The following is a 14718-nucleotide window of genomic DNA, read 5'->3' as shown; positions in this document are numbered from 1 at the left end:
TTTTTCTCTCTGTTTAATCTTTCTGAAATTATTTATCAGTATTTATTAAAATATATAATAAAATGCTGTTTATAGAGCTCCAACAATAAGCTAGTATCATGATATATCACTTGACAAACATCTAAAATGTCTCTAAAAGCATAAGTAATGCAAAACGTGGTTGTGATACCTTTCATTCAGCTAAGACGATGTGGGAAAAAAAAAATACATCCATCCAAAAAGTAATGATTTGATGTAATGCAGAGCTACAGAAGATGGTGATTATTAAGAGTTTGTGCAAACCTGCCTCCTTGTGTTGCAATTTAAGATTGTAAATTATATAAAATGCAATAGTTGACAACATAAAAGGATATCATTTTGTGTCACTCATACTACCTTTAGCTTGATGAAGGGGCTTTGCTGTAAATAAACTCCCTCTAGAATCTAAAAACACCATATTATTAAAAAAAAAAAAAAAAACTCCATCAGGAAATGAATGAACCAACAAAACATAGTGCTCTATTTGTTGCATCTAATGAGAACTGCTGTAGTAGTTTGTTATATCTGAAAGTCTGCAGAATGAATCACATCTGAACTGTGTTGTGTGTTGCAGAGTGTGCGGGACCCTTCAGGGGCCTCCATCGCCTTGTACACAGCCAAACTTCACCACCCAAACAAGACGGGCAACCATGTGGTGCTTCAGGCGCTCTTCTACCTCCTGGACCGGGCAGTGGAGAGGTAAAAACCCCCCTGAGTCTGTGTAGCTTTAGGTATGAATATGTCAGGAGTTTACAACAGCACAATGGAGATAAATGATGATCAAATATTAACACATTAGAGCACAGGCGTCAAACATGAGGCCCAGGGGCCAAATCCGGCCCGCCAAAGGGTCCAAAGGGTCCCGCGGGATGAATTTGTGAAACGCAAAAATTACACTGAAGATATTAACGATCAATGGTGTCAAAATCATTTTAATTTTAATTCAGGTTCCACATACAGACACATACAGTCCAGTTAGCTTTCAAGTGAAATATTATCATAATAACCTATAAATAATGACAACCCCAAATTTTCTCTTTGTTTTTTTGGTGTAAAAAAGTAAAATTACATGAAAATGTTTACACTACCAAACTATACTTCTACAAAAAATGTGAATAACTTGAACAAATATGAACAAACGGAAATGTCTTAAGAAAAGTAAATGCAACTTTACCAATATTCTGCTTGTTGTTAAATGTTTTTTGTGATTGTAACGCACATGTGTAAATGATAAACTGATAAACCGAGGCATAATATTGTTAAAATTGCACTTGTTTTTCTTAAGACAATTCAAGTTGTTCAGGTTATTTAAATTTTTAAGGAAACTTTGTAGATGTAAACCTGATCATAATATAATTTTACTTTTTTTACTGTTATTATTTTACTGGTCCGGCCCACTTGAGATCAAATTGGGCTGAATGTGGCCCCTGAACTAAAATGAGTTTGACACCCCTGCATTAGAGCATAAAGAGTTTGTATGTATAGATGTTCTGTCGAAGCCTAAACACAAACCAGATTTCACAACAACTTCTCATCCTTAGAGTTTTTTTTTTTTTTTTATATATAATTTTACTTCTTGTCTCCTGTTACCCTTTATCAGTTCTGGGGAAAAACTGAGAATAGTAGTAGGTACAAGAGTATTTTAAGTATTTTAAAATATGCATTTTTGTGTTTTTCCACAGCTTCGAGACCCAGAGGAACGGCTTGGTGTTCATTTATGACATGGCAGGCTCCAACTACACAAACTTTGAGTTGGACCTGAGCAAGAAAATCCTCAACTTGCTAAAGGTTTGTATTGTAGTGTTATAGTGGATATTTTACATAACATTAGCCGCATAGCATAATTACCTAAGTCAGGGGTGTCAAACTCATTTTAGTTCAGTTCCACATTCAGCCCAATTTGATCTCAAGTGGGCCAGACCAGTAAAATAATAACAGTGAAAAAAGAGTAAAGTAAAATTACATTATGATAATGTTTACATCTACAATGTTTCCTTAAAAATCTGAATAACATGAACAACTTAAAATTTCTTAAGTGCAGTTTTAACAATATTCTGCCTGAGTTTATCAGTTTGTCATTTACACGTGCATTACAACTTACATTACAATTACAAATACACAAAACATTTCATAACAGGTAGAATACTGGTAAAATTGCATTTACTTCTCTTAAGACATTTCGGGTTGTTCATATTTGTTCAGGTTATTCACATTTTTTATAAGAGGATAGTTTGTTGATATAAAAATTTCCATGTAATTGTACTTTTTTACACTATAACAAAGATAAAATCTGTAGTTTTCATCATTCATAGGTTATTATGATAATATTTTACTGGTCTGACCCAACTGAGATGTAATTGTTCTGTATTTTGAACCTGAAATAAAATGATTTTGACACCACTGATTGTTAATATCTTCAGTGTAATTTTTGCATTTCACAATTTCATCCCACGGGCCAGATTGGAACCCTGTGGCGGGCCGGATTTGGCCCCGGGCCGCATGTTTGACACATGTGGCCTAAGTCATACACTACATGAACAAAAGCACCGGGACATGTTGAATTCTGGGCAATAAAACAGTAATAACAAATGTCATAATTCAGTTTTATATTGTGATAAATATCATATTGATTATTAATATTGATGTTTCTATGTCAAATCAGTATAAACAGGACATCTTACAGCTGTAGCCATGATGTGTCCCAGTATTTTTGTCCATATAATTTATAAACATCAAATATTTCCTTAAATTTTAATGGGAGATGTGAAGAAAGTAGATGGTTAGTTGTGGTAGAAAATGATTATTTACAGTCAGAACATGAAAAAGTATTTTAGAAATTTAGAGGTAAAACATTTAAAATCCTATTAATGGATAAAAAAAAAAATAAAAAAACATCTCTGAGGCATTTTGGAAAAAAGATAACAATTTAAACCAAAATAACCAATATAAAGCAATGATATTTATTACAATATCCTCCTGAGACCCAGGAAAGTACAAGTTTAGGCTTTTTTACATTAAATAATTGCCTTTTTTTGAAACAGTTTTTTCAGATGCATTTTTTAATTTTTTTATGGACTGTCCTTTGCCATAGATAGCTTTTTCTTTTTTTTTTTTTTTGTCAATCAAGCTGTCAAACTCTTGTCCCTTACAGAGGACAAAAATCCATTACTGGGTCTCAGGAGGATGTAAAACAATATTATTACATTTGTCATTATTGTTTTGTATCCCAGACCCCTGTTAGAAAAGAAACACCTGAATTCAACGTGTCCCAATACTTTTGTCCACAAAGTATTTGACTTAGGCATTTTTTTTCTGAGGCTAACTATAAGACACAGTAAATGTTTATGTACGGGGTAGTAGCAGTTAAATGCAAAAAACACAACTACATTCTGCATATAGCTGAAAAATATCAGCCTTTTTTTTTTTTTTTTTTTTTTTTTGTTTAGATTGATGCTATAAATATTTAGTTACTCCCTTCATCCTGAGAAGAAGATTGAGTTGTACATCATAAGTGTCTTTAGGGATGTTAGTGCCTATCCAAAGGGCAAAGTGAACGGTCCAGTGATTGAGATGACAAGCATAGCAGCGACCTAATCCATACACCATGCTTCACTGGACCGGTGCTTATTTTGACGGTTAACTGCATGTGTGCCTTCATCCAAGTGATTTGTGCTTTAAAAGCTGAACAGTATGTCATTTGGGGTCAATAGTACATATACTTATGTGGCCGCATCAGCATTAAAGGCATATTTATCACAGCCACATGTCGATCTAGATATTGACCAGGATAATTCAGTTGTCTCAAGTTGAATTTAATTATCCCTTTCATGCATAAGTCACTACAGTGAACAGTTATTTTCCAGCTGTTCTCTTGTATATTAATGGGTTTTGTTGTTTTAGTTCCATATTAGCCAACACAGTGAACACTTACGCACCATCTCATACCCTGACATTCATCCCATTACTGTAACTTTGCTGTTCTTGATAAACCTGATCTGCAGTGACATGTTTGAGTGTAAATCATTTGTTATTTGTTAGACAAGGTTTTTTTTTTGCATATTATCTCCATGAAGTGTGTAATTACTAGCATTAGAATATGTTAAAATGTGAGAAAACATCAGATTAACAGCATTAAAAATGTTTTTATTTCATTGTTTTCATATCACTTTCTGATAGTGGGTTTCACACACGTTTCTTTTCTTCAAAAATTAAATGCATGGATATTTTTGTAACTCCATAGAAAAAAAAACTTGATCACATTGTTTCTTTTCATGCCTAAGGAGGAATCAAAACACTGAAGAAAAAAATCTTGACTAAGGTTCTCACAATTCATGCATGAAAGGGTTAATATGTGCAGCTGAGGGTTCCAGTATGAACTGTAATATAAGTGGAAAGCACTTTATTATTCTAGTTTTGACATTTTTGTGAGTTACTCTTTAATTTTACTTTATATTTTTATTTTGAAGAGTTAATTTGTTTTAATTTAGCTTTTATTTTTGCTCTTTTCATAGTTTTAGCTGGACAGGTAATATTTCCAAAGCCTTGTTTTGTAAGACTGATTGATTACATTAACCCATAAAGACCCAGTGCTAATTTTGTGGCAGTTCCCAAATTAATTTTTCATCTATATTTAGCATTTTTTAAGTGATTTATCACCATTTATTATAATGTGAACCTCTGTATTTTGCATTTTTTCAGTGTAAATCATGTTTTTTCCTGTGTTTAATTCACTGATCATGTAGATTTTCATGAAAACGCAGAGCAAATTCAAAGGTTATTATATCAGAAATAGAAAAAAACTAAAGAAATAGTGACTTTTTCAGCCAAAATATCAATAATTGAATGTAAAAACAAGCGTCTCTACCCACTGTCATTGATCCAACTCTATGGGTTTTACTGGTGAATCAATGTTGTAGGAGATGACAGTGTTTCCATGGTAACTACGGAGCCTCTGAACGTCCAAATGGGTCATATCTGATGACCATGAAAAGACGACAAACTGCATTTTATACCAATTATTTACATGGATTGATAGGATTAGTAGATCAACAGGTATTAAACAGTTCAGATCAGTAGATGGTTTTGATCGCTGGTGGATGTTTGGGTCTTTATGGGTTAAGAATGAATTATAGATTTTAATTATAAATTACTTAAACTATAGAAAAAAATGACCTGTGATACTATTTCATTTGCGTTTCTGATGCATTATTCACAGTAGCTCATATTAAGTAAGTTTTTGATCCTGTAGTTTTTATTTTTATTGCAGTTTAGAATATTGCTGTTTCCGCTTTTAGTTTTAGTTAACTCTAATTTTCAATTTTATATTATTTATTTATACAGGTAGTCCCATTTAGACATGCAGTCTCATTTACAAAAGACATAAAATGGAATTTTACTACAACAATACGTACATACCCTACAGGAAAGCACAAGTGCGGCTGTATATTTGTATATTTAACCCTTTCATGCATGAATTATGAGAACATTAATCAAGATTTTTTTTCTTTATTCCTCACTGGGCATTAAAAAACTATTTATTTATTTTTTTATTCATTCATTCATTTATTCATTTATTTATTTATTTATATGAAGCTATTTTTCATGGAGTTGCAAAAATGTCCACCAAGCTGGACACCATGTGTTTAATTTTTGATGCAAAGAAACATGTATTTACTGATATACTGTGTGAAAACTATGAAATAAAAACACTAAATGTTGCTAATTTGATGTTTTCTCACGTTTTAACATACACTACAAACAAAAAGTTATGGATATTTTTAATTTTTGGGCTATTTTTTTCAGTTTTTTGCACAATGCTTTTTACTTTTTTGTGTGTGAATTGAATTGAAACACATTTTTTTTAATGACCAGACATAGCTTTGTTTACAAATGGCAAAAATGACAAAAAAAATGACAAAAAAAAAAAAAAAAAAGAAATATCCTTAACTTTTTGTTTGTAGTGTACTCTAATACTAGTCATTACTCACTTCATGGACATAATATGCCAAAAAAAAAACACTTTTGTTGTTAATTATAGTCTAATAACAATAACAAGGAATTGATTTACACTCGAACATGTTAGATCAGGTTTATCAAGAACAGGAAAGTTACAGTAATGTTATCAATTGCAGTTTATGGGATGATGCATAAGCGTCCACTGTGTTGGCTGATATGAAACTAAAACAACAAAATCCATGAATATACAAGAGAACAGCTATAGAATAGCTGTCCACTGTAGTGACCACTATGCATGAAAGGGTTAATTCACCTTCAGAAACTATGAAAGATGGAACAGTATGGAGTTAATTTTCCATGTAGATTTGTGCATGAACTGCATTTTGACACTTTCACACACAAAGAAGTGGAACCTCTGTGACTAAACTATAGTCTTTATTAATAAATTGTTGCTGTATAGAACTTGGAAGTTTGTTTTTTTTTTATTAATAGTATCATTTATCTCCACCAGGGGGCGTTCCCTGCCAGGCTGAAGAAGGTGCTGATTGTCGGGGCTCCTGTTTGGTTTCGAGTGCCCTACAATCTGCTCAGTCTGCTGCTCAAGGAGAAACTCAGGGAGAGGGTAAATAATGGATATTGAACATTTCTACAGCTCCGTCATGTCGCCGTAAATGATAGTTACACAAGCATAACGTGTTGTTTTGGTCTGTTTGGATTTACATATCATCCTGAGACCCAGGAAAGTGAAGATTTTAGCTTTTTTACAGTTGTCTTGATTGGAAACTGCACAATGCAACAGTTTTTTCAGATACACATTTTTTTTTTCGACCCATACTATCCTAAGAACTTTACCACTCACTAGTGAAACAAAGAAATCTAATGAAACAAAGGAATCCTGATGACTACTGACGAATATGTGATTAAACTTAAGACTTCAACTATCTTTATTTATTTATTTATTTAATTTATTTTAACCTTTATTGAAGCGACACCAAGTGACAAACAGATTTCTGTACAGTATTATACAATATTTACATGTTTTGTTTTTTTTGTTTTTTTTTTATAGAATGTCCACAATATAAAACTGTATAATTACATTTGTCATTATTGTTTTGTATCCCAGACCCTTGTTAGAAAAGAAACACCCGAATTCAACGTGTCCCAATACTTTTGTCCACATAGTGTAAGACATATTAGATAAGACGTAGTAAATGTTTATGTACAGGGTCAGTAATCAGCCGAATAATGACATTAAACGTGCAGTTAAATGCAAAAAACACGACGACATTCTGCATATAGCTGAAAAATGTCAGCCTTTTTTTTTTTTTTTTTTTTTTCGATTGATGCTATAAATATTTAGTTACTCCCTTCATCCTGAGAAGAAGATTGAGTTGTACGTCATAAGTGTCTTTAGGGATGTTAGTGCCCATCCAAATAGATTTTTTACAGTTGTCTTGATTGGAAACGGCATAATGCAACAGTTTTTTCAGATTTTTTTTTTTTTTTTTTTTTTTTTGACCCACACTATCCTAAGAACTTTACCACTCACCAGTGAAACAAAGAAATCCTGACTACTACTGATGAATATGTGATTAAACTTAAGACTTCAACTATCTTTTTTATTTATTTATTTATTTATTTATATTCTTTTAACCTTTATTGAAGTAACACCAAGTGACAAAGAGATTTCTGTACAGTATTATACAATATTTACATTTTTTTCCTTTTTTTTTTTTTTTTTTTTTTTTTTTTATGGAATATCTTTTGCAAAGGATAGCATTCTTTAACCCTTCCATGCATAGCAGTCACTACAGTGGACAGTTATTCTACAGCTGTTCTCTTGTATATTCACGGGTTTTGTTGTTTTCGTTGCATATCAGACAACACAGTGGACTGATCTGCAGTAACATGTTTGAGGGTAAATCATTTGTTATTTGTTATTAGACTATAATTAACAATTTTCTCAAACAAAAATTATTATTTTTTGATAGTATCTCCATGAAGTAAGTAATAACTAGTATTAGAATATGCTAAAATGTGAGAAAACATCAGATTAGCTGCATTAAAAAAAAAAAAAAGAAAAAAAAGTTGTCACACAGTATATCACTTTCTGACATTGTGTTTTAAATATGTTTCTTTTCTTCAAAAAGTAAATGCATGGTGTCCATCTGAGAGGACATTTTTGTAACTCCATAAAAAACAGGTTCATAAAAAATTTCAATCACTTTTTTTTTTTTTCATGTCTAAAGTGGAATAAAAACACTCAGGAAGAAAAATCTTGATTAAGGTTCTCATAATTCATGCATCAAAGGGTTAAGTAAAACTGTCAAACTTTTGTCCCCTATAGAGGATAAAAATGCACTGCTGGGTCTCAGGAGGATATATACATACATGCAGACTTTGACTTGTCAGGCTGTTCTGGGTTGTGTATTGTTGAAAGTGATCATTTGACCACACGTCCCCAGAATGTTCATGTATAAATCACCGGGGATGGTCACTCTGCCTCAGAATTTCATTAGTATGGATGTCACCAGATGGCCGACTGTAAATGGTGTTTCAGGGTCATTCAGTCCTTCAAGAAGAGAAAATTAGGGGCTAAAAATAATTGATATGAAATCAGGAAACCATTTTATATCTGGCACATTGATACAGAAATAAAGGATGTGCGTAAATGATGTAGATAAACATGCGGTGACGTCACACAACTCAATGATGAAAGAGTTCTAATAATTATCAAGTCTTATGAGACGAGATAAGCTGAAGTAGGATTGTGCAATATGTTGAACTGTGTTTGAAGAGTGGCTAAAAAATGAAGGTCGGTGCTTCAGTTCAGAACGGTGTAATGTATTCATATCTACAGGGTTCGTACAGGTGCTTGAAATCCTTGAAAATGCTTGAATGTCAATGTTGTGTTTTCAAGGTCTGGAAAGTGCTTGAATTTTAGTTGGAGTGCTTGGAATTATAACACTGTGATGTGTGATTTATTTATTTATTTATTTGTAATATTAACTCTGCCAGGTTAGATATCAAGCCACAGCTACTTACAGAGAGGTGATCCATGTTGAAAATAAAACTTTTTGTCAAAAAAGGGAATTACCAGATACTCTCAGGTCGACTCCAGGTACATTTTGATCTTAATCTTTTGCTCAGTGCTAGTGTGTCTGAAGAACGTTTTTGGATAAAACTTTGTGTTCTCCTTTAATTATCTCCACCAGGAGGTATTGTGATCACTTTGCTTTGTGTTTGTTTGTTTGTGTGTTTGTTTGTTTGTTAGCAACTTTACGGGAAAACTATTCCAACCATCTTTACCAAATTTTCCCCACAGATAGGCCTAGGCCCTGGGACCAACCCATTAAATTTCACTGGTCTACAAGGAAAATCCTTCCAGAATAAAAGTAATGAAATTTTACCACATGAGAGTCACTGATAAAGAAAAATCAAGTAAAAAATGCTGGTTGGCTGAACTTTCCAAGATACAGCCTTGGGTCAAAATGTGAAACTCAAGAATTAACGAGAGAATGGGTTTGACTCAAAAGGAATATTTGTCTCAGAGCTACAAGATCTACTTCAAAACACTGTCTGCACATTAGAATACATTCACTTTACAGGTTCTATTTAGTGGAAGATTTATAAAACTATTATATAAATGTACATAAACCAATATATATGTGTAATAACACTTAATCATATACCTTGAAAACATGAGCAAACCGGCACTTTTGTCATTTATTTTCCAATTAATCTTATTAAAATACGTAACATTTAGCACATTTAATGTCTGAAGCAAATCATTTCTAAAAAAAATTGTAGACCAGTGTTTTGGGCCAAGAAGGCCAAAGTTCAAGGTCACAGCAAGGTCACAAAATCTCAGATTTTCCTATCTTTTTTTTAATTTTCGAAAATTCATAAAAAACTCAAAACAACTCCGATTAGCCTCCAATTTAATACACCCGTAGCTTAGAACAATATCTTGTATTTGGCACAAAATCGTCCACATCCACTGTAGAATGTGGACTCTGTGGACATTTCAATTTAACATTGAAAATCCCATTTACCACACAGTTTTCATTAAAACTCAACAAATATTGATTGGAATTTCATATAATTTAACATACACATGACTGGTACCAAGCTTCAACTTTTTCTGCTGTGTGGAACAACCTTGAAAGTGTTTAATTTAAAAAGAAATAGTCGATCCACACATGCACGCCGTTCGGAGTGCTTGGCGGAGGTTTACGTTCTCTGAACACTTGTTTCTAAAGTTTTTGCTGTTATGAAAAATCCTTTTAGATGTTTATAGCATAACATAATATACATCATTGTGATGAAAAGTGAAAAAAACAATTCTGAGTATACATATTCTTGTAGATATGTACTTTAGGGATAAGTTGCTGAGCTGGAAAAATCTGAAAATGACCCTTAGAAGTGCTTGAATTTTACCTTGAAAAATATGTACGAACCCTGCCTTTAAATGTTAAATGCAAATTTCTAAACTTTTTGCTTTTATGAAACATCATTTTAGATGAATATAGCATAATACAATATACATCAAGTGAAAAAAATAATCATGAGTATATATATTCCTGTAGATCTGTTTTTTACCCAGTGATAAGGTGCTGTGCTGGAAAAATTAGTGCTTGAAAAGTGCTTAAATTTGACCTTGAAAAATGTGTGTGAATCCTGTATCTATGTTGTTAAAAGTTTCTGCAGTTATGTCCATCATTTTTTAACAAATAACACATACTGATATCCTTGTAAGGCCTGTTTTGTCATGAGTGCATGTAGATAAAGGAATGTGAATTGTCCATAACACTGAAAAAAATTCAGCTTTAGCCGTATCACCAAGTCCAAAGCAGAAGCCATCAATCCGCTCATCTTGTCCGCTGTGTCTCTTGTGTTGCAGGTTCAGATGGTTAAAATGGCAGAACTGCGCCAACACCTCCCCAGGGACTGTCTTCCCCAGCATCTGGGTGGGCTGCTGCCTCTGGATGCCTACAGCTGGAACCAGCAGCTACTGGCGGGTCAGAACGGCCGAGTAGACCCCGTGGACGAGCTGGTGGGCATTCCCATGGAGGACTCTTCCATTCACGTCCCTGGACCTGAATCCATGCGTCCGCAGGAGCTGCTGATCCACCTCGGCAGGCTTCAGCGCTCGGGCATCCATCAGGAGTATGAGGAGCTCCGCAAAGAACCCCCACCGGGCACCTTCCACTGTGCACAGTGAGTTCACAAGATGAGGACGAAGTGTCAAAATACACATCTGTTCACCGCAAGACATGAGATTGTGTGTTTTTGCCGTGGCCATAGGCGTGACATGGCAGCTCACTGCCCCTAGTGGGAGGTGTGTTCCTGCATGTTCAGATAGGGACGGGTTAAGGCACGGGTGTCAAACATGCGGCCCGGGGACCAAATCTGGCCCGCCAAAAGGTCCAGTCCGGCCCTTGGGATGAATTTGTGAAATGCAAAAATTACACTAAGATATTAACAATCCTTTTAGTTCAGGTTCCACATTCAGACCAATTCAATCTCAAGTGGGCGGGACCAGTAAAATACAATCATAATAACATATAAATAATGACAACTCCAAATTTTTCTGTTTGTAAATGTAAATATTTTCATGTATTTACACTAAAACAAAGTATAATTTCGCAAAAAATGTGAATAACCTGAACAAATATGAACAAACTGAAATGTCTTACAAGAAGTAAGTACAATTTTAACAATATTTTGTCTGTTATTAAATGTTTTGTGTATTTGTAGATCCACTGTGATCTGTAAGTTATAATATATATGTGTAAATTATAAACTGAGGCAGAATATTGTTAAAATTACACTTATTTTTTCAGTTTGTTCATGTTATTCACATTGTTTGAAAGGATAGTTTGTAGATGTCAACATTTTCATTATGTAAATTTACTTTTTTTGCTCTAAAACATAGAGACAAGTTTGGAGTCGACATTATTTACATATTATTATGTTATTGTTATATATGTTATATTACCGGTATTTTACTGGTCCGGCCCACTTTAGATCAAATTTAGCTGAATGTGGCCCCTGAACTATAATGAGTTTGACACCCCTGGGTTAAGGCATAGTTTTTCAACCTTGGGGTCGTGACCCCAAGTGGGGTCGCCTGGAATTCAGATGGGGTCCCCTGAAATTTCTAGTTACTGTTAAAAAAAAAATACTAATAAAAATATTTTTAAAGATTCAATATATATTTCATTATAATTAAAACACCACACACTTTTCCTAACAAAAATCAATTTAAAATAAATAGCAGGATATAATATCTATAATAAATTCCCATTATGTAATAAAAGTTCAAAATTTAATAAGAATGTCACGTCATCTTGTAATAAAGCCACATTATGTAACTAGAAGCACTCGGAGAGCGCAGACCTCCGCCAAGGCTGATCAGTGCCCCCCCCCCTGTGGGCCCCCCCACGCCAAGGAGGTAATGTTTTTGCCAGGGTTTGTTTGTTTGTTTGTCTGTCTGTTTGTCTGTCCGTTAGTGTGCAACATAACTCAAAAAGTTATGGACAGATTTTGATGAAATTTTGTGGTCTGCGCCCCACCCCCCCACCCCCGTGGGCCCCCCCACCCCCGATCACCACCAAAATTTAATAATGTCTTCCTTATCCCATTTCCAACAAACCCTGAAAATTTCATCAAAATCTGTCCATAACTTTTTGAGTTATGTTGCACACTAACAAACAGACAGACAGACAAACAAACAAACAAACAAACAAACAAACCCTGGCAAAAACATAACCTCCTTAGCGGAGGTAATAAACTGACACATTTTGTAATAAACTACCTCAATGCATTATGTAGTAAATTTTTTCGCATTATGTAGTAAGTTATTACAATTTGAGAAATTTATTACAAAATGCACTTGACACATTTTTATTTTCAGGAAAATGTAATGTGCTAAATTAATCTTTAAACTGTGTGGTTAAAGTTTTGATTCCATTACCTGTAGCTCCTGTGACTAATTTCTTCTAAATTGCTCTGAAATTATATTCATTTGGATTGTTATTACATAATGAACCGTGTTATTATATTTTTTTGAATAAAAATGTGTTAAGTGCGTTTTATAATACATTTCTCAAATTGTAATAACTTATTACATAATGTGAAAAAATTTACTATGTAATGCGTTGACGTAGTTTATTACAAAATGCGTCAGTTTATTACATAATGCGGCTTTATTACAAGATGACGTGACATTCTTATTACATTTTGAACTTTCATTACATAATGTGAATTTATTACATAATGCAGCTCAACAGACCCTTAACTTAAAAGTGCTTGAATTTTACCTTGAAAAGTATGTACGAACCCTGCCCGTAAATGTTAAAAGCAAAAATTACCAATAAAACTGACCCGTATGATAATCACAATATCATTCAAAACAAACAAATCAAGATATTTTTTCATGTTGTTAAGCCCTAAAATTACCCTCACAGTGGTCATTTTTCATCAGTTCCTTCATTCATGGAAAATCGGATGTATTGTAGCTCATTTTCAAGAAACAAGCGTCACTAGTACTCCTGTGTTTTAACTTTTTACAGAGTAGCCTACAACCAGGAGAGAAACCGCTACGGAGACGTGCTGTGCCTCGATCAAACACGAGTTCGTTTGAAACCCAGAAGGAACGAGGTTAGTGCTGCTTTACATACGATAAGTCAAGCTTTTACCAGAAATGACCTGAAAACTGAAGCCTTCAAAACGGTAAAAGCTCTCACACTGCCAGTACATTTCTTAATGGCCCCATTCAGCATTCAAAATAATTCATTTTTCCGCTGTTTTTATCTGCATGTTTTCATCTGTGATACACTTGGCTGGCCCTGCAGAGATCAGACTACATCAACGCGAGCTTCATGGACGGATACAAACAGAGGAATGCATATATTGGTACTCAAGGTATTACAAGCATGAACTATACTCCTAATGTCATCTGTTAAAAGATATTACACTATAGCAGGGATGTCAAACTCATTTTAGTTCAAGGGCCACATTCAGCTAAATTTGACCTGAAGTGGGCCGAACCAGTAAAATAATAATATAATAATATATAAATAATGACAACTCTGAACTTTTGTCTATGTTTTAGAGCAAAAAAAAAAAAGTACATTTACATTATGAAGAGGTTTACATCTACAAACCTTCCTTTCAAAAGATGTGAATAACACGAACAAACAAGTGGAAGTTTAACAATATTCTGCCTCAGTTTATCCTTTACACATGCACATTATAACTTCCAGATTACAGTGGATCTAAAAACACACAAAACATTTGGTAACAGGCAGAATATTGTTAAAATTGCACTTTCTTAAGACATTTCAGGTTGTTCATATTTGCTCAGGTTATTCATGTTTTTTGTGAAATTATACTTTGTTTTAGCGTAAATACATGAAAATATTTACATTTACAAAGAGAAAAATTTGGAGTTGTCATTATTTATATGTTATTATTATAGTATTTTGCTGGTCCTGCTCACTTGAGATTGAATTGTTCTGAATGTGGAACCTGAACTAAAAGGATTGTTAATATCTTAGTGTAATTTTTGCATTTCATAAATTCATCCCAAGGGCCGGACTGGACCTTTTGGCGGGCTGGATTTGGCCCCCGGGCCGCATGTTTGACACCTGTGCTTTAATTAATGACAACTGCAAATTTTTGTCTTTGTTTTACTGCAAAAAAGTATTAAATTATGAAATTATTTACATTTACCAACTG

At 33.7% G+C, this 14718-nt stretch overlaps 1 protein-coding gene across 1 annotated transcript in view; it reads left to right on the top strand.

Moving 5' to 3' along the window:
* ptpn9a (protein tyrosine phosphatase non-receptor type 9a) overlaps positions 1-14718 on the top strand; it is a 75963-nt gene that overhangs the window by 47548 nt on the left and 13697 nt on the right. Inside the window, exons 4-9 of the mRNA XM_030137089.1 lie at positions 593-717; positions 1701-1806; positions 6485-6595; positions 10877-11193; positions 13551-13638; positions 13833-13902. Coding sequence (XP_029992949.1) covers positions 593-717; positions 1701-1806; positions 6485-6595; positions 10877-11193; positions 13551-13638; positions 13833-13902 — 817 coding nt within the window. The remainder of the gene's footprint in view (positions 1-592; positions 718-1700; positions 1807-6484; positions 6596-10876; positions 11194-13550; positions 13639-13832; positions 13903-14718) is intronic.

Source organism: Sphaeramia orbicularis, chromosome 6, assembly GCF_902148855.1.
Source record: "Sphaeramia orbicularis chromosome 6, fSphaOr1.1, whole genome shotgun sequence".
NCBI classification, from domain to species: Eukaryota; Metazoa; Chordata; class Actinopteri; order Kurtiformes; family Apogonidae; genus Sphaeramia; species Sphaeramia orbicularis.
The sequence above is the reverse complement of the archived record's forward strand: the minus strand, read 5'-3'. Positions and strand labels throughout refer to the sequence as shown.